Here is a 22,406-nt window from a genome sequence, read left to right on the forward strand (position 1 = left end):
AGGCTTACTAAAAGTAATGAATGTATGCTGTGTATTAAATGATCTTCCTAACATCTTCTCTGAGAAGCTTGTCATGCAAAATAAAAATACCTTGTAAAGCTGTGAGGATTTGGAGCTGTTGTAGGATGAATGAGAAATTTTACATTAAAAACTTGTTGACATGATTTTTTTTTTTTGTGTGTGTCTACAACAGCTATAGCTGAAAATTCAGGGTAACAGGTATAAACAATGAGAAAATATTTTGTTTCATAAATACACCTTGTTTCTTGTTTTTTGTTCTTTAAAATACAGGGGATTTTTCAGTGCTCTTGGGTATTTTTAGGTATCAGTCTAGCAGACAACAAGGAGAATATCTCATGAGTTTACTTGGTGGGAGTGTCTGTATTTGCATCTCAGCAGGCTCTAAGGCAACACCCTGCAGTAGTTGAAATCCAGCATTGTGTGAAAATCATCCTCACCCAGGTGTCACATAGTTTTCCCCTTTTGAATGTGTGTTTCTGTTCAGGGTTGCACAGAATTTATAAAGTGGGTTACTCATGAGTTTGTCTAATCTGGCAGATGAAGTGATGGGCCAGTTAGTGGGGAAATAGTACTGGCTGTTATTTCTTTTTCTAGTTAAGGTCTATACAAGTAAAGCATATCCATATTTTGATGAGGCACTGTTGTGTGTTGCACTTTAATTATCAAAAGGGAAGCTAAGGGAGAGGAGTTAAGCAACCATTTGGTATTTGTGATGGGCTTGGGAATAGAAAAAATTTCTCTTCCAAGTCCTTTTGGTGTGCTTGTTTTGCCTCTTAGAGCGTGGAGTTATAATTATGCATGGTCCACTAGAACTTCAAGTCATACAAATGCAAGTTGGCACATGAAGTACAGCTTCATGGGCCAGCTCTGTACTGTTTCAGTGCTCCTCATATCACCATTGACTCCTTACCAAAACCTGGGAAACAGAAGCTGTTGGAAGTGCATGAGAAGAAAGATCCAGTGTATCTCAACTGGATCCAGACTCCTGATCCCTAAATGTCTTCAGGTTTTTTGTGTCTTGGCCAACTGCATGCACTTCAATTCAGAAGATGTTGCAGAGATAGAGTTGATTTTATGTAGGCTGTGAGAATATCTTCTATTGATTTTTTAAAGGCTTATTATTACTGCTGGTATTGAAAGTATTAAACCTGTGCCTGGTGTTCTTCAAGTGTGGCTAAATTTGCGTATTAGGGTTTTTGAATGGAAAAGAACTAAGGCTATCTTAACAAGTAAGGTGAGGTAGTGATGTGGTATCTGGTGGTGTCTCTCTGTCTTCCACAGAACTGCAGAAATGAAGTCCATGCAGAGCTACTGAAATTCATCCAGGTCAGGCTTGAGTGACCAGTGACCATGTGGGCATTTGTAAAAGATTGGTGAGAAGCATTTCCAGCAAATGCTGCACCTCTAGCAGAAGTTTGTAACACTGCTTTCCCTAAGAAAATGTTTGGTTTGTACCAAAATTGTTAACAGAAGTATTTCTGGATGTATCTGGCAAAGAACAACTGTGTAGTGTTTATTGTGGACGTGCATGAAGAGAGCAGAAAAATAATTGGGGTGGGAAATGGTGTAGCTGGGTGCCTGAAGTGCAGAACAGTTGCTTTTATAAAATTGAGAACTGCGGACTACAATTAGCTGTCATTAATTTTGTTGAATAGAAATATGTTCCATTTATTGTACAATCAGGAGCCAGGCTTGAATGAGTTTAAATAGATGAAATCTAAATTATCCTGACAGTCCATTAAACAGCAGCAAAGCCCCTTAAAGAAAATGGATTCGCTATGATACCAGTTTATAATAAAATCATTTGCCAAATAAGAACTATAGTCCAGGCACTGGGAATACTCCTGTGAGCTTCAAATGAACACAGTAAATTGGTTGAACCGTTTATTGCAGAGCAGGGCTCTAGCACATTGTTTTCTGACAAGGAGCCAGCAGTGTTGCTTGAAATCTGCTCAGCAGGAAGTGACACTAAAAGATCAGACTGGCAATTTGTTTGTTGTCAGCCATATGGGGGGAAGAGGCAACTGTATAGCTCCCTACCTGTCAGTGGTAATATTTTTCTAGTTAAAACCATGTGTTTGTCATTCCCAATGCATTCCTCCCTGTGTTTCTACATTTGTACTAAACCATCGTGCCAAATGTATTGCTGTAGGTAGAGCTCTGTTCCTATTATTGACCTTTGTTTGCAAAGGTTTGGTAATTTTTTCCTGTCTTTGCAATACAGGAATTCAGATTTCAACATTTAGAATTCACGAAACGTTGCAAATATTTTTCTGATCCTTTAAAAGGCACCACTTGGTTACTAATGATCTGGAACTGCTAATATCATGCTCTTAATCACGGAACTCTTCTGGGTGGTGGTGGTGGTGAAGGATCGTGGTATTTAATTTTAAGTACCCGAGACACTGAAATGAAGAGCCTGCTGCTTGGGGCTCCCACTAGTTTTGGCTTGGAAAGAGATATTTCTGGAGAACAGTTCAGAATTGCCTGATTGTGCTTCTTCACTGCCTGGCAGAGGGCACTGGGACAACAAAGCCTTTTAATTTTAGACAGCGGAATGGAGGAATGTAAATAGCTTTTTAGTTCTGGGTTGTAAATATCCTTCAATTATTTGCCTATTCTACAACTTGTATTCAGGATATATTAATATATATATACACAGACACACAGGTAAAGAGAGTGTCTCTTATGTCCTTATTTATATTCTCTGTAAAGCCTATAAATAAAACTCTGCCTCCCAAAGAATTGGGTTCTGCCTCAGTAAACAGCTGGATTTTTTTTTTCTTCCCCTTTTTTTTTTTTAAGTCCAGGATGGTTCTGATGAAACAAACCTATTTCACAGGGCTTCCATGGACTCTCTTTCTTTTACAATTTCTTATCATATGGCTAAGAAAACAAGATTCATCTTCATCATGTGGATTTCTACTGGGGTGCAACTGAATCTGTAGACTTAGTGAGAGTCTTGGGAGAAGGGCTGTCTCTCTGCTTTAAGTTAGAAGAGGTGGATGTGGAACAGGAGTGAACATGTCTGCTGCAGGGAGAAGTATACCTGAGGCAGGGTTTTTAAAAAAGCACACTGATTGACTGGTTGAACACAGAGCATGTGTTGTTGCTGATTACAGCAGCCTGGTGATTTGTCTGCTTGTCTGGGACAAGGGAAGAGTGGGTGAATGGGCTAAGCACACCTGGAGTCTGAGCTTCCCCAAATTGTACTTAAATAGTTAAGAAGTGGTTGGTGTGTTGTTTTTTTAAAAAAAACAACAACCCAAACAAAAAAACCCCACAAAAAAGCAGCCCCCACAAAACAACCTAACAACAACAACAACAACAAACAAACAAAAAAACCCCAACCAAACACCAAATGTTGGTGTGTGTTTTTTGCAAAATGAGGGAAAGCATCTGTAATCCAGTAAGATGCTGGCAGTCTGTGTGTTGGAACTGTGGCTGCTCACAGCTGCACTGTGAGGTCTGAGCTGGGGACTGTTGGAATGAGAGCAGGGGGTTGTAGACAAATCCTAGACACCAGCTTTCAAGGAATAGCATTCCTGTGGCAGTGTGGTGCTGTGCAGAGAGCCTCCAGCTTTGCTGCTTGGGGGATGCAAGTTTTGACACATGGGTTGAAACATAGAAGTGAAGTTCTGTCTTCTAATAGGGAAGATGGTTTCTACATAAATCACAGGTTTTTAGCTGTTAAAGGTTCTCGTGTTAGGAAAAGTGAGGTGGTGGGGGTGTTTTTACCAAAAGGTCTTTATGTATTGAAGCTTTAGTTTTAAAAGCAGCTTTCACTGTGGGAATATTAATGTAACCCTTCAGAAGTAGGGCACATCTGGTGCATATCACAGGCCCAAAGGCATAATGACTCTGTACCATGTGTCATAGAAATACTTCATCTCCAGTGGGACGTTTTACACGAAATAGGAAAGTAAGCAAAGGCTCTGGCTGGAGGCTGGCAGTGGATTCCACTCAGCTGTGCAGGGAACTTCAGCTTTCTATGCTCTAGATGACAAAGGTTATGGAAAGCCCTTTTATTTATATTTTATTTATTCCATTGGTGACTTTGCTGGTTTTCACCAGTAAGCTCTGTGGTGTAACAGATCAGATGGTTCATGTGTCTGTGGTAGCCCATGGAAGTTGACACGTGGATATTATCTTGCTGTGGAGAAAGCCAGAGTGTGAATTTATAGCACCCCAGTTTCCTGTGTGGTTACTTGTTTTCTTGCTCTTTCTTACTTGCCAAAGCAGGATGATGTGAGGGTGACTGTCCTTCAGGAAAAGAAATCAACTTATTCTTTGTTAAGTGTGGAAGGATGTTCAGAGCAACAATTTCTCCTTGCTCTATTTTCAGTCCGTAATTCCCAGTAATGAGATGAGTAACATTTTGAGTATTGGACAGTATTTATTTGAAAACCAGGGGGTCAGGAATTGCATCACCACAGAGCAAGTTCAGAGGATGTGGCATGGAGCCCATTCTAGTGCTGACATAGTTAAAATAGAAAATTTACAGTCAGGTTTTTTTTTAATTTTTTTTTAACTTTTTTTCTTTTTTTTTATGTTGGGTTTTTTGAGTGGAAAGAATTGAATGTTAAGGTTAGTAGAAATGAATATTAATATTGCAGGAGCAAATAGATGTCTGAAACACACCAGGGTTGTGAATTCCTTTCTAGAATAATAGATGGAGAACTGACCAGAATTTCTTTGAGGTGTCTCAAGGGCGAGTGGGTTCATTGTGTTGGAGGCTGACAAACAGCCTCAGGCTTCAGACTTCATTTAGCATGAAGAGAGTACTTGTCATTCTGTTTATATAAACCTACTGATCAGGGAAAGAATTCAGAAGCCAGGAAACCTGTCTGTGTGAGAAGCATCTTTATTTTTAAGGGTTTTTTAGCTGTTTCTTTATGACATATGGTGCTGCTTTTCTAGTTGAGGCTATAGGTGCTTGGACACAGCCCGAGCAGTAGTGAGGAGAATTGACCCAGGTTGTCAAAGCCAAGGCAGAAATTCTCTGCAGCCTCACAGAAATAAAAGGGATCCAGAAGTATGTGATCAGTGGAAAAAAAGGGTGCAATAGCACATTGCAGCATGCTAAGGATGAAGAGGGGCAATTCTGTATTTTTTTATGGGTGTAAATCTTACCCACCCAGGTTTGTTGCATCACAACAACAAAAAAAAGATACCTATTTTTTCTTTATTGCTTGGGTCCACGTTGAAGCTGTTCTTCAGAATAATGGATTGGTCTTCTGAGTTCCTGGTAAGGGAAAGTAATTGCTTTTTATGGTGAGTTTTGAGTGACTGATGTTGGATACATCAGTAAATGTTTGCCTTTTGGCATTTTTCCAGTTCCTAGCATTCATGACATTGCTTTGTGCCTGGATAAACTTGTTTTCTTATCTGTGTGGCCTCGACTGCTTTGGAGACATCTTAACTGGATGTCATCTTTGTTTTAAATCTTGGCAGGCATCCAGCAGTGCCTTTCTTAAATGCTATATCCTAGTGAGTCAACATGTTTGCTTTATCCATAGTAGATGTGAGATTCTCTTTCTTTTGTGTCAACCATTTCAGAGGGAGGTTTAGCTGTTCATTCTCTGCTGCCTGGTAGTGCTCTGAAAGTAAGGCTTGCAAAACAGGTATTTAAAAATCCAACTTGGAAGTTCTGGTTGTTTCCTGTAGCTGAAGTCTTGTACCTCTTTTATACCTGTGTCCCAGTGAATCCTGAAAAACTTCCCAGGAAGGAGTGGAATATGGATGATTCACCTGGGATACTGAGCAGGTGGTTTGAGTGAGTAGAGGGCTGAGTAAATGGAAAGATGAGCCAAGTACGTCTGGGGCAACAAAACGAGGCAGGAATATTTTGATATGGTTAAATAGATTAATTAAACTCTCTGAAATCCTGGCCCATCATTTGACTTCTTCAGGCTGTGCTTTCTTGCCTCTAAAATGAAGATAGCGTTTTAGTAGAATATTAGCATAACCTGGTGGTAACTGCTCTGACCAACCATGGTGCAGCCAAAAGCAGCACTCCCTGACCTGCATGGCTGCAGCAAGCAGTGCAGAATTTGGGGAGAGGTTCTCAGTGCATCTAAAGCTGGGATTGCCAGCAGAGCATCAGTTACCTGAACTGAATGAAGGTGGATGCTGTGCCTCTGTCTCTTATTAGAGCAGCATAGATGCTGCTGCCACATTTAAAATCAGGTGCAGAACCATGTAATTCTGGCATATTATCACTGAAGTGGTACAGATTTGGAACGCCTGAGCTTTTTTTCAGCTTGGTTGATGTAACTACTCTGCCTCTTGCTGCACTTTTGGTAGTCCTAAGGAATACCTGCTAATTGGCTGCTGTTTCTTTCTTTTAAATAATCTTTGAGTTAACTCTCAGAGGTGAGGTAATTCCAGAGGACAGGTTACATTTCAAATGATTAATGAAGGGGTTTTTTTTCCCCTTTCATGAGGAAGATGTTTTATTTCTGTAAACAATGGCAATACTTCCTTAGGAACAAGAGCTGGTAAATGATTGCCTTGAAGAACTTGCAGATTTTACAAGAGATGAAGCAGGGTGTTAGTTGTGTACTAAAACGTGTCTTACAAAACTTCCACATTTTTCTCTAGCAATAGAAATAGGTCCATGGAGAATCATTCATAAAGTAGCTGATGTTCTCTGTGTCTTCTGTCTTTTGAATAGCAGTTACTATCTGAATATAAAAGAACACAATGACTGTACTTTAAATATTTGTTTTCCTTTGGGAGTAGCATCTCTGCCTCCTAGCAAGCTGTGTGTGGATTTTCTAATTTCTAAGGTCATTATCATTAATCAGGTTCCATCCTTGCTGTAAGTCTGTTCCGAGGCATGGCTTTTGTTGTGGGTATTGGCGAGACTGTTTTTAATACAACAGATCTTATTTTGTAGCAACCTTGTTGAGACCAGTTGGCCAAAGCAAACAAAAAATAATTACACTGTTTGTATTATGCCAAATGTAATTTGAGAAAGCCCAGTCCACCTAAGAGGTAAATCTGATTTAGTTTGCTGCATTTCATCTGTGATTGGTTTTCTTCACAATTAGAAGAGAAAATAAATCAGTGCTAGGTTCTTATTAGCAAGCTAAAGACAAAAGATTAGTTTCCTGTCTCTTATTTTGATCTGGTTCATAGGTTGTGACCTGGTCATTTTTATTAAGTAAATTCTGAGGGGTCTTATATGACTTCCTTTTGTTTTTCCAGCAAAATGTCTATTCAATTAAAAGTTAATTTTGATCCAGTTAATTCCCTTGTTAAAATCATAAAGCATCTCACTTCTAGTTTTACATGACACTCAGAATAAATTACATGGTATGCAAATGAAATAGTGGCTTTTTCTAAGCTTAAGCTGTTTTGATTTATCCTGTTTTCATGTTGTTTCTTGGAAGTACAGAGGTTAATCTCCGTTATTGTAAAATCTTGTTTTTTTCAAGATTGCGTATATATTGAAAGTCGCCGGCCGAATACCCCGTATTTCATCTGCAGCATTCAAGACTTCAAACTGGTAAGGAAAATTTTCACATCTCCTCCTTTTCCCTGTCCTGCTCTCCAGTGAGATGGCAATATTCCTTAGTCTCTATCTTTCTGTAGCTCCTCACTCCTTCTGAGTAAATCTTTAGCTTCTGAACCGTAGTTTCTGGTTTGCTGCTCAAACAGTGATCTGGCTTTTGGTTTAGACTTAGTTACAGGGCTGCGGAGTCCAGCCTGATGTGGTCTGCATCATTATACAGTTTTGTGATCCACAGAAAGTCACTTTGGGTTGAGTGTTTTTTGGGAAGTTGTGGCTTGGTAAGTGAATTTTTTCCTGGAAAGTTCAATTTGGCTTTGCCTTCACCTCTGGCTCTCTGTGGCATAGCTGTGTGACACTGTGTGACAGCTGGAGATGCAAAGAGCACCATGACAAGTCTGTATCGATTCGGAAAAACACAAAAGAACGTTCAGGAGTGCATTAGCACTTGACTCAAACTCTGTCCCTTCCCAGGGTGCTGTAGCTGGACAGGAGCCACATGGTTCTTGCTCAGCACAGGGCAGGAACCTGCTGTCCCTGACACAAGGGTTGCCTAGGCTTGCTTTGGGCTTTGCAGGGCTTTGGGTAGAGTGAGCAGGGTATTTGGTAAAAGTGACTGTTACTGCTGATCATCTCACTGTTGTTGGTTTCTGGAATCTCACTGTTGTTGCACATGTCATAAACCATCCTCCTTTTATAGCCTGCAGGCATAAATCACCCACTATCTTTTCCTCTCAGAATATCTATCTTCCAAGTTTTATTCAAGTCTTGCATTTTACTCCTTAGAAGTTGATTTTGTTGAGATCACACTCAGGGAGAATGAATAGACTTCCTTCAGGTTTGGTGTCCATGGTAGTGCTTGGCACTCCTGAGCACATGTGCTCTCTTTCCCTTCCCTCCTATTTATTTATTCATTCATTCATTTATTTATTTTCAATTTGGGTTTGTAGTTAACAGGTTCTAGCAGTGGGTTGTACTAGCACAGTTGTACTGCTCTTGGCCACTAGCAGGTGCTTTTGTGTCTGACTGGAATGACAATGGCATCGTTGCCATTCTGGGCAATCCCTTCCTGCTGAGTTACATTAATTGCTCAGGGTATTAACAACAAAAGCTGAAGCTTCTGGTGTCAGCATTGGTCTCCTACAACACATTAAAGCTGTTTGCAAAACTATGTGGGAAGTGTATTGCAGTATGTTTTAATACCTTTACAATTTTTTTTTCAGTGGTATCTCAAATTTTCAACTGATAGAGGGTAGGACTTCAAGGTTGCTGGCAATTTGTCACATGGAAATAGTATCATTGCTTTATGTTTACCTTTGCCTGCTTTGAGGTAGTTAATTGCAGTTAATTTTTTTTTCTCACTATCATAATGCATAGGTAGGAACCTGTAAAAATTACCAAATACACCCCTTGATGCTGATTATACCGGAAAAATGAATTTTCAGTGTTTGTCACTTGATTTTACTGTTTTGGGTAAGGAAAGCTGTGCAGTGGAAAGGACACTGATTTCTTTTCTAGTGTGAGATACCAACAGGAAAACAGTCTTGTTTTGCCTTCAGCTAAATCTGTCAAGTGAGGCAGGGAAGTTAAATTCAGCAGCTTTGAAATGTCTCCTGCTAATGAAGTACATTATCATGTTGGTTGTCATAAACCAAGAGGTTTTGGCTGAACGTGAGTCTTGCCCTCTACTTCTGTTGTTCTAGGTGCAGTTCAGGTATATGAGTTGGTGGGATTTTTACTGATAAGAACAAGAAATGAAAGCTTGCTTTTTTTAAAAAGAAAAGAGAAGTTTAAAATGCCAAAATAAATGGTGTCTGATGGACATGTGTGCTGCCTTGCAGAGTGAAAGGCACTGAGGGTCATTGTGGGGCTGAGGCTTTGAGAACAATTTTGTCATCTTAGAGAAAACTGAAGTTTAACTTCCTTTTCCCAGTAAGGCCTTAAGTCTTGATGAAGCCAAACTACTCTAAAAGCAGATGTGACAAACAAATTCAGTGCAGTTTTGTGTTTCAGTGTCCAGATCTTGTGACTTGGAGAAAGTAGTTATTGTTTCATTAGGCATGGCCTCTGCAGCTCCAGCAATTAGGGCAGCTGGAATGGTGCTTTTTGTTTCTTTAGCTTATTCTTCCATCATGAATATCCCTTGACATTAAGATGAATCAGTTCTACTAAAAATTATGCTAGAGGAACAGCTCTTCTGCTTTCCTGACCAACAACTGCACTTCATCCGTGGCCATAAAACATCCTAGTGATGAAGCTTACTGTTCATATCTTTGTAGTCTGTCTCAGGACAGAAAACAGTGTTGTGTTGCTGCATGAGTTGTTTTAGTTCTAGTATTAGGGCAAGCTGAGGAGAGCAGCAGATTTGATTCCCAAGCATTGAGGGCACTTGCTGCTGGTGATACCAGGATATCTCTGACCATAATACAAGTTAATTTATACAAATACAGCACATCTTGCAAAGCTGCTCTCTAATCCTATCAGTTAGACCTGTCTTGGTATGAATTTCCAGTGTTTGATAAATTAATTCAAACTCCCTTTTTAAGGTTTTCCTTTTTCCTTTTTTTTTTTTTTTCCCCCCAGAGATAGAACCCAACCAGCAAATGGGTTTCAGCAGCATGCTCCTGATTTATCAGGTTTTGACTTAATTTGGTGTCGCTTTTAAAATGCTAATAGGTTTCCCTTTGAATCTGAACACGAGAAAGGAAACTTTAAAGCAGAAAAATGGTGAATTTGCTGTACAAAAGAAAACATTATGAATTGTGATGCAGTTGCCCTTTGTGCCTGGATGTTTACTTGATTGAAGCATCTTGACTGTGGTGCTTTCTCCTTGAAGCCTGATTTGAATGGAGTGTACAGCTGGATTGCCCCAGGGCCTTGTAACAATTTATAGTCTGGATGGAAAGGCAGAAGTGCATAAAAAGACAGTTGTGAAATGCCACTAGTGCCCTGTAATAGAAAATCTGTGTATGATGACCTTGTCTGTATGGGCCTGTGGGATCATTTTACTGTGATCCAAAGGATTATAAAATGGAAAGTATTGCATCTCACCTGGAATAAAAAGGAAAAATGAAAAGAAACATGTTTTTCTAAATGAAGCAGTGTATGCTTCCTCTCCTTTGCAGTCTTCTGCATATGGCCTTGCATTTTACCAATGTGTTAAAATTACATCTGTTATTCTCTGCACTTTTACAGGAGGTAGTGTTTTTGAATGCAAATGTCTGGGTGAGGTTTTTGTAGCCAGAATAATTTATGTATTTAAAAGCCTCATTCTGTTTGTATATGAATTGATGTTCTGTTCTTGAACTGCAGCTGAATTAATTGATGGCTGATTTTTCCTGGCCAGTTATGAAGCAGCATGACCTTTCCTTTTTTGCATGGAAAAAAATGCTGATTAATATAGATTCTTGCTTCTCCAGATTCATCTCCCTTTTTACAGCCAAGAAAAGACTGAAAGGTTTTCTTTCTACTCAAAACCTTTGCTAGGACCGCTGTCCCCTGATTGCTTGGTGTTCCCTTCAGCAAGGTTTAGTTTGCTCCTGAGGTAGGGAGCAGACTTGCTAATAAGAGAGAGACAAAGGAGACATTTGAAGGAGTGCTGAATTATTTAAAATAAAAAATTTAGTCTGCAAATGAGATGGGCTTTTGTGTCTAATGTGAAGCAGATTGAAATGCCTCTGTGATTACAGTGGGGCACTTGTGGGGTGGGAGCTGAGTGTGAAAATGTGGGGATAGGGGGCTTTGAACAAAGTGGTGGCAAGGAGTGATGAGGAATCAGAGGTGACAGTTTAAGGATTGCATGGCAGGAGCTGCACAGTGATTAAATTCACTGATGCTGTCACTGAGCCGTAAGGCTGAAGATAACATTCTCTCCCTGTGCTGAAAACAAGAATCAATACAAACTCCTTGACAGGGGCTAAATTATTAAATAGAGCCTTTCTTACAATGTTTCATTATCTGGGATTTACCTCAGCTGGTGATTTGTCAGCAGTGCAGGGAGATTTGCTGGGCATTTTGTATTAAAATCATTGCAGATGCATATGAATCCTTTTTGATAATTCTCTTCCTTTTTACAATGCTGCTTTGAAGATTTTTTGTTTGTTTGTTTGCTTGTTTACTTTTCCTCAGGTGACACTTTTGAATTTTCAGAGATGCTGAGCTGTGGTCCACAGGAAGGTTTGGTCTTGTCGCATACATGTACAAAAGAATTTCTTTTTGTAGCAACAGACTGAGGTGATTTGCCTGCTTTTCGTGTGGTAAATTAGCAAGGTATTGCAGATGAGAGTTCAGAACTGAAGAAAGAGGAATGAGGCTGCTCTGTGGATTTACAAGGAGTGGAGTTTCACTGAATTGTGTGGGAAAACAAAGCAACATTCCTTTTATTTTGTTGTATATCTTCTGAAGGCAGGAGCAGAAACCATCCATTCTGAAGTAGCTAAAGCATCATATCTGGCATTCCCTGAGTGCACAGGGCTGTGGAAAGACATTGTCTGCAGACCTGGTGGATTCTGGAAGAGTTCTCTAACTTCATCACTGGCATCATTTTGTCAAGTAAAGAATGATTAGAATTTTTGTGGGCTTTTTGGTTTTCCTTCTCTGAGAAGCTTTGATAATGCACCAGTGCAACTAAATTGATTTATACAGAGCTACAATGTTTTGTCACAATTATATCATTGTAGTTTGGAAAGAGTGGGGATATTGATGATTGGGGTTAAAACAATGGTAACCTTGTTAAGGATAAGGATTAAAGGGCTGTAAATTAAGACTTCCTGTATTCTCAGGCTGAACTCTAGCTTTTCCTGCATTCCCCTCCATATGGCCTAAATTGGAATTTGGAGTTGGAATTCCATTTACAGTTGGAATCCAGACCAACCTTAAGGGCTGCAGAAGAAACCAAACCACAGAATAATACACTTGTTTTAGTTTTTTGTTTGTTTTTTTTTTTCTGCTTGGTTTTGTTTTCATGTGATGACCCCGTTGGTTTTGCACCACTGGGCATTCAGAAAGCCAGGAATTGGAATTTTCACTGCTGGCTTCTTGCCAGGTGAAAAATGAAAGCTTGTCTGGAAGGCTGTTGAGGATTTACCCCCTCCAAAGAGTCCTGCCCTGGGACAGCAGAGCTGTTGGGACAGGGAGTGGTGCTGGCAGTGCCAAGATGCTCAGCTGTGTGCACCCCCTTGGACACAGTCCAAAGGACAGAACGTGGTGGGCAGTGCCTGAACGGGAGCTGCTGATGTTTGTCAGCTCCTTTTAAATCAGAAAATTGCTCCCATGCATTGTGAAGCTGTTTTATTTTGAGAGGCAGCTTCTGTCAGAAACTGAAAAGGGAGCAGGGGGGGACAAAAATAGGACAGAATGTGACATCCCATGCTCCTTTTGCAAAATTGCTGTTATGTTGTTTCTCCTAATTTTTAAAAGGGAAAGCAGGAAGCAGTTGATGCAAATTCCATTACCAAGCCTGCAATCTGACTGTGAGCCAAGGACAAAACCAGATATTTAGAAAATGAGGAAAACCACTAATATACCACTCATGGCTGTGGAGTAAAATAGAGATTCCCATTCTGTGTTATCAAGAGGGAAGTGTGTCATGAGGACACTTTTAATAGCAATAGCTTGACTGTAGATAAAGGAACCATAGGATTTATTAACATCCCTCTTCATATTTGACTTGGCCATATTTTTAGGGTTTTTTTTCCTTCCAGCAACTTTGGATTTTTTTAACATTTCTACTTTCTTGTTTCCTCCTACTTACCCAAAGTAAACTTAGCTGTTTCCTGCACCTGGTGCTGAGATAATTGACTGCTAAATAAATCAGTAAGTGTCAACTTGAATGTGGAGAAAAGAGATTGTTATTTCTAGCTTTTAGGGAAAAAAAAGTATTTAATGGTACATTAGCTGCTTTACATGTGGCAAGAGAAAATGGAGTTAGAATAAATTTAGCCTTGTCCTCTAGTGTTGAATAGTGAGGGCATCTGTCATGTTTAATAATGCTTCTGACCTTTAGGATTATTGAAGTTGAAATTTTCTCTCTGGTCATTTGGGGGTACTTGAGCACTGTCAGATTTCTTGTGTCTGTGCTAAGTCTCCAAAGATACATTGTTATGCTTCATAAGCCAGTGAAGATAATTCATTAAAGAAATTTGTTTTCCAGCTTTGAAAATGGTTTTCCTTACAGATGTGAAGTGTCACTGTGGTCACTCAGTTTTAGTATGTGTCCCATCCCTCTCCATTTGCTTGCTTGCCTTTTGCAGGGGAAGGGCAACCTTACTGATGGGCTTTCTATTGCACTTCAAGGCAGTGGTAAATGTTGGTTTTTTTGTGGCAATAAAATGCTCAGTGTAGAAGTGTAGGACATAATGAACCAGCAGTTGTCCAAGGGAAGGGGAAATAGCATGGATGCTCTTTGGAGACCTGGGATGTGTTCTATGGCAGGAAGGGTGATGTATCTCCCTTTGGATGCAGCAGGGGCTGGATGAGCCACTTGGGAAAATGCTCCAAGTCAGCTCCACCTCATGTCTATCTAAGACGGCATCAAATCTTTTGCAAATTCTCTTTTTCTTCTGTACAGAAGGCAGGCAGGGGGTGGGTGTTAGAGCAGAAGTGGGGCCCAGGGCTGGCTGCCTGAGCCAGAGATCGGTGTGCATGGTGGAAACAAGGTAACTGCTTCTTTTCCCTGCTTGGGACTTAAACCAAGTGAAAAGTAGGGATGTGATGGATGTGTGGTTTTGATGCTCTAGTCACTGAACACTAATCCATGGAGAATTTGAACCTGTAATTTTGATTAAAGTGATTGATTTTAAATCAGGCTGAGTTCGTTTTGGGCCATTAGAGGGAATTTAAAAAGAAAATAACTCTTTAATTAAATTAGTAGTGCATAAGTATCCTGCTCTGCTTTCTTCGCAGAACTTCTGGTTTTGGTGTGGTTTTTTTAAAAACCTTAGACCTTCCAGTGTTTTGTTTCTTTGCACCTTTTAAGGTTAAAAGCAATGCAAAATATTAAAACAAACTTGTGCTAAGCAACTCTTAAACTTTTGAAAATATACAGGCTGTATTGTTCTCTAAAGCAATTCTTGTTCTATCTTGTTGTCCTGTTCCATCTCTCCTGGTTATCAGGATGTTTTCTGTGACTGCCTTAATCCACTATGTAATAGTCTGGATAAGTGGATGTTCCTGGCTCTGGCTGAATTTTTTTTCCTCTTTTAGGTCAGTAAACATCTTAGAAATCAGAAGAGTGGAGAGAGGTGAAAGCAGCACAATAATTGAACCTAATGTCATGGAGCTCTTTGGAAGTTCTTGGGAGCTTTAACACAGAATAGAGGAGTTGAAATTTTACTGTAGAACCCTGGGTGAAGGTGATGCCTCCATCTTAGGATGCACACAGGATATTTGCTGGGACAAGTGTTGGAATCAGCCTATGAGCAATGCAGCAGTCTCCAGTCTAAGGCATGGTAAATCAGGTTTGACAAGCCATAAAGAAGGTTATTCTACTTACAGATTCCTTTCTTCTTATATCAGACATAGCTCTAGTGTTGTTGAACTTTTGGGTCTTGCATGTCCAGATTTCACAGCTAAGTATTTGTGCAAAGCTGAATGTTTTCTTTTAGGGTTGAGATTTCCCTGAAGTGGATTCATTACTAGTCCCAGGCAGTCTGAGGATTTTGGCAGGTTGAAAAATCAATTTAGTTCCTTACGACACTGAATTTTAAAGGTACTGTTGCTGGCACTGGTTCATACTGATGACAATGGGGGGAAAAGATTCATCCTCTCTGCTGTGACTTGCAGCTGGAAGAATTCCTGGGGGTGTCTGATTCAGAAGGGTTTTTTTCGAACAGCCTAACACCACCCAGGTCCTTGCACTTGTTCTTTTCTGCTCCATATACTAATTACACTGGGAAAGCTGAGGCTTTCCAGTGAATGAAGATCCTAGGAAGTCTGTGTGACTCCATGTAATGACTTTGGGGGCTGTGTTAAGTGACCAAGAAATGCAAGAGTAGCCACTGTCCAAAATATTTGCAACTTGGCCTACACAACAGTGCTTTCATGAATGGAGAAGATTCTTGATTAGAGTTAAGGCCACTTGACAGTGGTTTGTGAGTAATTGCAGTGGAAACAGCAATAAATGTTGCATCTGTATGTTAATTGTATAGAAAGAGAGAAAATGGGAGGGAATGGTTGAGATGAGGTTTGCACAGAACCTTGCAGGAAAGAAAAAAGAAGGAACATTAATGCGAGGAATATTACTTTAGAGAAAGGAGTTGCAGCTGTTTACACCCTCCTGGCTGCAAACATCCCTGCAATATTCGATTTGTGGAAAGAATCAAGTAATTAAGATAAAAGAATATACATGATTCACTGCTGTGAAATAGAAAGACATAATTTATGCTCTGTATCTACTGTAGCTATGATTAGTGACCTAAGGCTGTTGAACTTCCTCTTTATGGATTGCAAAAATGCTGTGACAGTTTTCAAGGGAATTGCTCTCTTTGAGTTTCAAGAGATGAAAATGGGCCTGCTAACAAGGACCAGCTTCAGTGTGTGCTTTCATATCCTTCATGTTAAAAGCAAAAAAAAAAAAAAAAAAAAAAAAAAAAGAAAAAGGCAATTGGGTGCTTTGATATGCCTGAACCTTAGGACCTAGTGAAGCAGAAAGTGCATGATATATAATATCACACAATGCACGCAATGTATGGCAAGAAATCTGCAGAAGGGTATTCCCTGGGATGCTTTTCATTTTTTCTGTTGCTGAGAAGATGGAGAAATGATTTCAAAAAAGGGAGCTCTTTGGTGGTGGTTTTCTGGTTCTGATATGTTATGCTGTTTTGCATATTTGTATTACAAAATTGTTCATAAACCTAGGAATTCTTGCTCCCTGTGCTGTGCTTGTGATCAAGGAAGGTTATCATCACCAATATGGGCTGTGATTGAGTGCTTCCCTGCAATAGCTGAGGCAGATTTGTAAGGAAATATCTGAAAATTGCCTATCCATTTCAGAGGCTGTTCCTGAGTGCTTTTCTGAGCCCACAGAACATTCATTCAATATAAGCTGTTTGAGTTTTGAAGTAGTTTGGGCCTTTAAGCTAAAAGCTTCATATTCTGAAGTGCGAAATTCTCCAAACTGTGGTAAAACACCATCATAAAGCTTTCATCCAGAAACTGCAGCTGGTGTGATGCTCTCTGCAGTCTTCTGGGGTAACCTGCCACTTGGTGTCATCCTGGGTACTGCATCATAAATGTGCTCAGTTCCCCATGTAGTGACTGCCCTTGGTGGCAGAGAGCTAATACAGTGCCTTTAGTTGGTGTTTAATCCTTGCCTTTTGATGCTGAATGATGGGAGGTGATTAAACCAGGGATGCAATTTGTCAGCAAAGAGATTGGGCCAGGAAAATAAACAGCTAGGTGAGTATCTGAAGCATGCCTACATCTGAAATACACTGAATCTGTAATAAAGATTTACATCCGACTTAATATTGCACCATATGAAATATTCATTTATTACTGTACTCACTTGTAGGACAGTGCCATAGTTTGCATTAGATAAATGTTGGGAAATGCATTTGTTCGTGTCACTTCAACCAGCACAAGTCAGAGAGATGGAATGGCCAGAACTGCAGACAGCTGCACAAGCCTCCCAAATATGTGCAAGAAGAGAGGTTCAGGTGGGCTTCTCCCCCTGACATTTGCATTAAAGAGAGAGAGAGCCCCTAGGTTTACTGTGTAATCTCTATAACACTTCTTTCTTTTCCAAGTGAGATTCTTGGTAAGCAGTTTGCAGAACTACACTCAGTGGGATATTAAAAACAATTTTAAAGTCATATAGAGAAGATTGTATTTGGTAAAAGGAAACTAATCTAAATAATGACCTATGTCTAAACCAGTCAAATAAGGTTCTACGCAAATCTCTGTAATAGGTTGCAGCAGCACTTGGGTAAGGGTGTCTTTAGTTTGCTTTGAGAAGTTGTTTTTTTTTAAGTAATCTACCCATTTCAGCAATTACAGGTGATGGTTGCACACAGAATTCTTAATCAGGTGTCCTGTTGTTTTCAATATGTCTGTAAAAAATTGGCTGTGATGACATCGTGTGAATCCTTGTTCCCAGAACATTGGTAAAGGTGTAAACTTTCAGTATCAATATATGATGATTTCTGAGTCAAGAATGTTTGAACCTGGCAAAGATGGGATCCATGCAGTGCCTCTAGGAATAAAGTAGATTAATTTTATTTCTACAGGAGGACTGAATGGTTTATGGAACTACTTGCTGGTCTCATAGCAGTCTACTTCTGCATCTGACTGAATTAGCACCTTGACTTTTTAAAATGGAAGCTATCAGTAGCTTCATTTGTTAAAGCTGCAGTTCTGTGAGGATTATATTGCCCAAGACAAATGATGAGCCTTAGAACTGGATGTTAGCTTCTCTGTCTGTATTCACTTTAATCTTGATTCAAATGAGTGCAGTGCAGATGGTGTCCCTGGTACATCCATGGTGTGGTTAAAAAACAGGTATCTGTTTCAGAGCTCTTTGTTTCTTGTGATTCATCTTGTTTGGATGTTCACAGATGACTTGCAGCACCTGACAATAGGCTTCTTTTTTTTTTTCTTTTTCTTCTGAAGCAGGTAAATGCATGCATTTTATACTCTAATGTAGCTATTTCTGATTTTAGCATTTTCAATAGCTGACCATTTCCAGCTGGATGGGGGCCATCTTTCCAGTCTACAGGTTTAGATTAGATTGCAAGCTGTGGGCCTAGTTTTGGATATACTTAGGTAGTACTGATTTTCATATAAATACAAAATAAAGATAGAAGGTCTGGCACTGCTAATTCTAGCCATTGATATCACAGCAGGCAGCAGCAATTGGCATTGTTAGAAATTCCCTGTATGGGAAGATACAATCATATCTTCCACAAATAGACATTTTTTTTAAGACTGCTGGATCTTTTTTTCTGTATTAGCTGCCTTGGTTTGTTTCACACTAGTTACTGACAACATTATTTTTATTAAGGCTCTGTAGTGACCCTGTTTATTTGCCAGTGTCTGCAGGTACTAATATATGAAGCACATGTGCAGAAAACAGTTTTGTTTTTTTGGTTTAAAATGTAGCTTTTCTGTAACACAGCATGTTATGTGTAGTTTCATAGAAGATGTAAGCATTTAAGTAACTCTTTGTTCCATCAGCAAATGCTTACATCCTCTGAGAAGCTGTACAAGGAAACACTTACTTCCCAAGGATATTTTTCCAAGTGCACTTTGTTTCCTCATAGGAACAGCATTTGCTTGTGGGGTGAAATAGCCAAGTCACAGCATCTGGCTGATCAGTCTTGATTTTTTTTCCCTTTTCTATAATTCTAAGCCCCAGCTTGCTAGCAAAGCAGGCCAGTTTGCAGAGGTGCTTTAATTTTTCCTGTCATAAAATTCCCCTGACCATCAGGGGATATTTTAACAGGAACTCAGAGCTGGGTTTGCAGAGCAAACCTCTCCTGATTGTTTTATCCCTTAGCTCTTGGTATGTCTTTGTTAAAAGGTAAACCCCTTAGTGAGATGTTTAAGAAAATGTGGCCTCTTGATATTTAAAAGGTGAGAAATGTGTTTAAACAATATACGATGGCTTCAAATAGCCCCATTGCTGTGTGCTGCTTGTTTTAATAGAAGTGATAAATACTGTGGCTGGTGTTGCTCAGCAATTAGATTTGAGCTATCTACTACAAATGACATTTAATGGCAAATGTCAGGCACAGTCTGAATGGTATCTTAATTTCGGTGTTGTGTTTCTTTGGGATAATGCTTAAAAAACCTTAATGGAATTACCAGAGCATATATTCAATGATTAGTTAAATGTGTTTCTAATACCATTAGTTGTTAGGTAACTGTTTGTTTATTATGCTTGACACAGGGTGTATTTGATGTACAATGTGTATGGTAGGCAGTGCAGCAATAGAAATGCTAATCAGGAGGGTGTGAAGGAAGGCTGTGCTGCTATCAATACTGTGTCAGCAGCTTGCTGCCGAATTTGCTGCTGTGGGGAAGGCAGAAGCTGTAATCAAAGTGGAGTTCCTAGAAGCAGCAAAAGTGAGCAAGAGATCCTGTGATCAAAAATAGCGCTTCTTCCTTTCTCTGATTTTTTTAATTGCAGCCCATTTCTGAGTTCACAGAAGTAACACCCAGGGTGTGGGATCTCCACTTCTGAGGCTGTGATTTTTGCTCCCTGGAGCTGTGAGTATTGTACACACACATCCAGAACTGCTGCAGTGACTTTGTGCCTCCTGAAGAATCCTCAGCACCAGGACAGTGTGGGGCTTGGAGGGGGAGAGGTGGCATCCATCCTGGATGGACTCAACCTGCCCAGACCTGGGGTGGGCATCTGTCCCCTGCCCTCCTCCTCTTGGGTTTCATCAGATACCTGATGGGGATCTGCTGCTTATTTTCCTATTTTCCCCAAGAAGGGAGCAGTCAGTTGGGGAAAAGCTTTTTCTTTTTTTTTTTTTTCTTTTTTTTTTTTTTTTTTTTTTTTTTTTTTTTTTGGAAGGGAGGTGGGTGGGCACACAGCCCTGCCAGCTGCAATTAAAGAGCCTCACTGGTGGGGACTTGCAGGCTGGAATCCTCTGGTTACTTTATGCTTTTGCTCAGCATAACTGACACCATGAACCACAGATGGGATTCAAAGAACATCAAAGGGAAACGGAGCAGAAAGATACCACAAAGGGATTAAAGGAGGTAGTAACCAATGACCCATGACCTTCATGGAAGATCTTATGATAGTTTTATTTTAAATCAGCTGGTTTTTAAGCATAGCTGCTTTTTTATTTTTTTTTTTTTTTACAAGATGAGATGATCTTTTGCCATATAGAATGGCACTGAAATTTTAGAGTATTGTTTTTAAGTGTGTTTTACTGATAGGAAAGCAGGGGACTTGCTACTCTTGGCACAGGAAGCAGCTTTGTTTCTAGTAAAGCTGAAAAGTTGTTGAAATAAATACTATTGTTTGTTTTAAACACAGGAGTCTTTCATGGTCACTACCTGAAATGAGTAATGTTGTTTTTCTCCTTGAAAGCCTGAATGAGGATGTGCTGAAATCAGCTTTCTGGATGGCTCAAAAGCTGAAAGCCTATGAATCAATGTGTTTAATATCTGATACTTGATATAACATGAGTTGGGAGTGTACTGTTCCTGATCCTCTGTTCCTGTGTCACCACAAGCTGAAAGTAGGGAAGATGGCATTAACCAAATGTTTTGGTTAAGAAAGAAATTGCCTCAAGAATTTGGGTAGAAAACACAAATATCTTGGGCAAAAACTGCATAGAGTGATTTTTTATTTGGTCCTAATTGACCTCTTGTCATCTTCTGAAAAGCAGAGAAGATGATGTGTCAGCTGCTGATTTGATCGTATTTTCTGGGGTGTGAGTAGGAGTGGAATTCCAGAGGAGTGAGAAAAGAGGGAGGCTTTTTTTTAATATTTAAAGAGTGCATGGAACCTGGGTACAAAAGGGTGGTTAGAAGTTGAGGGTGTTGAGAACTGTTCTGCTCTGACAGTTGGGCAGTGCCCTCGGAGCTTCATTTTAGAGCAGCCATGTATTCATTTTTATTAGCTCTAGTTTGCACTTGTTTTTGTATAATTACCTGTGCTCTTTAGCACACAGAAGAGTATGGTATTCTGTAAGTAACTTACCTAATTTAAGCCAGTAATTTATAGAGTAGAGTTAATTAAAAAATACTTCTTTTCTTCTCTCTTGGTGGAAAGCAGGAGACTTCATGTTAACTTTTACTGGCCCTATACCTTTAAGAAACATTGTCAACAAGGTAATAGAACACCAGTGGTGACTCAGTTTCAACTGGATATTTCACAGCTGATTTTTAGGTCTTTTTTTTTTTTCCAAGACTGAAAAAAGATGAGCTTAATTTTTATTTGGCTTGTGGCAAGTGTCTTATTAAAGCTATTGTTCCATAGGGGCCGAGGTCCTGGAAAAGAATGACTGTTTGCCTAATGGTATTTTTATTTGTTCCTTGTGTTTCCTTTTTCTTTCATGTGGTGCCTAATACACAGATTGCTTTCCTTTTGTTGGCATTCTGCATAATCAATGTCAACCTTTCCATGTCAAGGGGAATTACTGCTATGCACCCCACGGCAGTTCATTTGGAAGCAAATAATTAGAGGACATTGTTTTGAAAACACTGAGAAAAAAGAAGGGAATGTAGGTGTCTGAAAGAGTTTGGCCACCAAATGTGATTCTAGCTGGGAATTATTACATCTTGTAGGTAGCTCAAATTGAGCTTTGTCTAAGTGCATGTAGTTGAAGCACAAGGAAATTCAGTGCTAAGCTGTAGCTTTGCCAGGCAGACTTGACCAGTGAAGTCACTGCTGTCCATGCAGTTTTTTAGTGCTATTCTTGGCAGTTTCTGATGGATCTTTCCCTACTTCTCAGTAAGCATATTCTTTGTCTGTCAGATATCCTGTAGAGTTCTTGCCAGTGACTTTAATAGCTATCCCACCAGAACATCTCCTGTTCATCAAATGGCAGTGTAGCAAGTTTTGATAGTACAGTTCTGGTGAGTCTGATTTGTTGTTTTTTTTTTTTTTTTTTTCTTTTAAGACAGTCTAGCAGCTATAATGCCAAACCGCCCACACTAGGAGACAACATATGGCAGCTACTATGAATTAACCTGCAGAGAAGCAGCATATCTCTTGGTGTGTTTAAAAAGGCTTGAGCCTTGATAGCTGGATTCAGAGGTTTTGGCTTTGTGGCCGTCTCCTTGCATGGCAGGAAACACAACCTTGCAGAAAACAAGTCATGATCTCAGACTAATTTTGACCATAGTTTGCAAATGTTCCAAGTGTAGGCAAACAGATTGTTTAATGCTTGCATGTGTGTATAGCAGT

At 39.7% G+C, this 22,406-nt stretch overlaps 1 protein-coding gene across 5 annotated transcripts in view; it reads left to right on the plus strand.

The window, feature by feature from the left end:
* RERE (arginine-glutamic acid dipeptide repeats) overlaps positions 1–22,406 on the plus strand; it is a 205,257-nt gene that overhangs the window by 73,191 nt on the left and 109,660 nt on the right. For 4 of the 5 annotated variants that reach the window (XM_071767166.1, XM_071767168.1, XM_071767170.1 and 1 more), the window contains exon 3: positions 7,464–7,534. The exons of the other annotated variant lie outside the window; for it this stretch is intronic. In XM_071767166.1, the coding sequence (XP_071623267.1) occupies positions 7,464–7,534 (71 nt within the window). The remainder of the gene's footprint in view (positions 1–7,463; positions 7,535–22,406) is intronic. 5 annotated transcript variants of the gene reach the window in all.

The sequence above is a fragment of the Heliangelus exortis genome, chromosome 23, assembly GCF_036169615.1.
Source record: "Heliangelus exortis chromosome 23, bHelExo1.hap1, whole genome shotgun sequence".
In the NCBI taxonomy this organism is placed as follows: Eukaryota; Metazoa; Chordata; class Aves; order Apodiformes; family Trochilidae; genus Heliangelus; species Heliangelus exortis.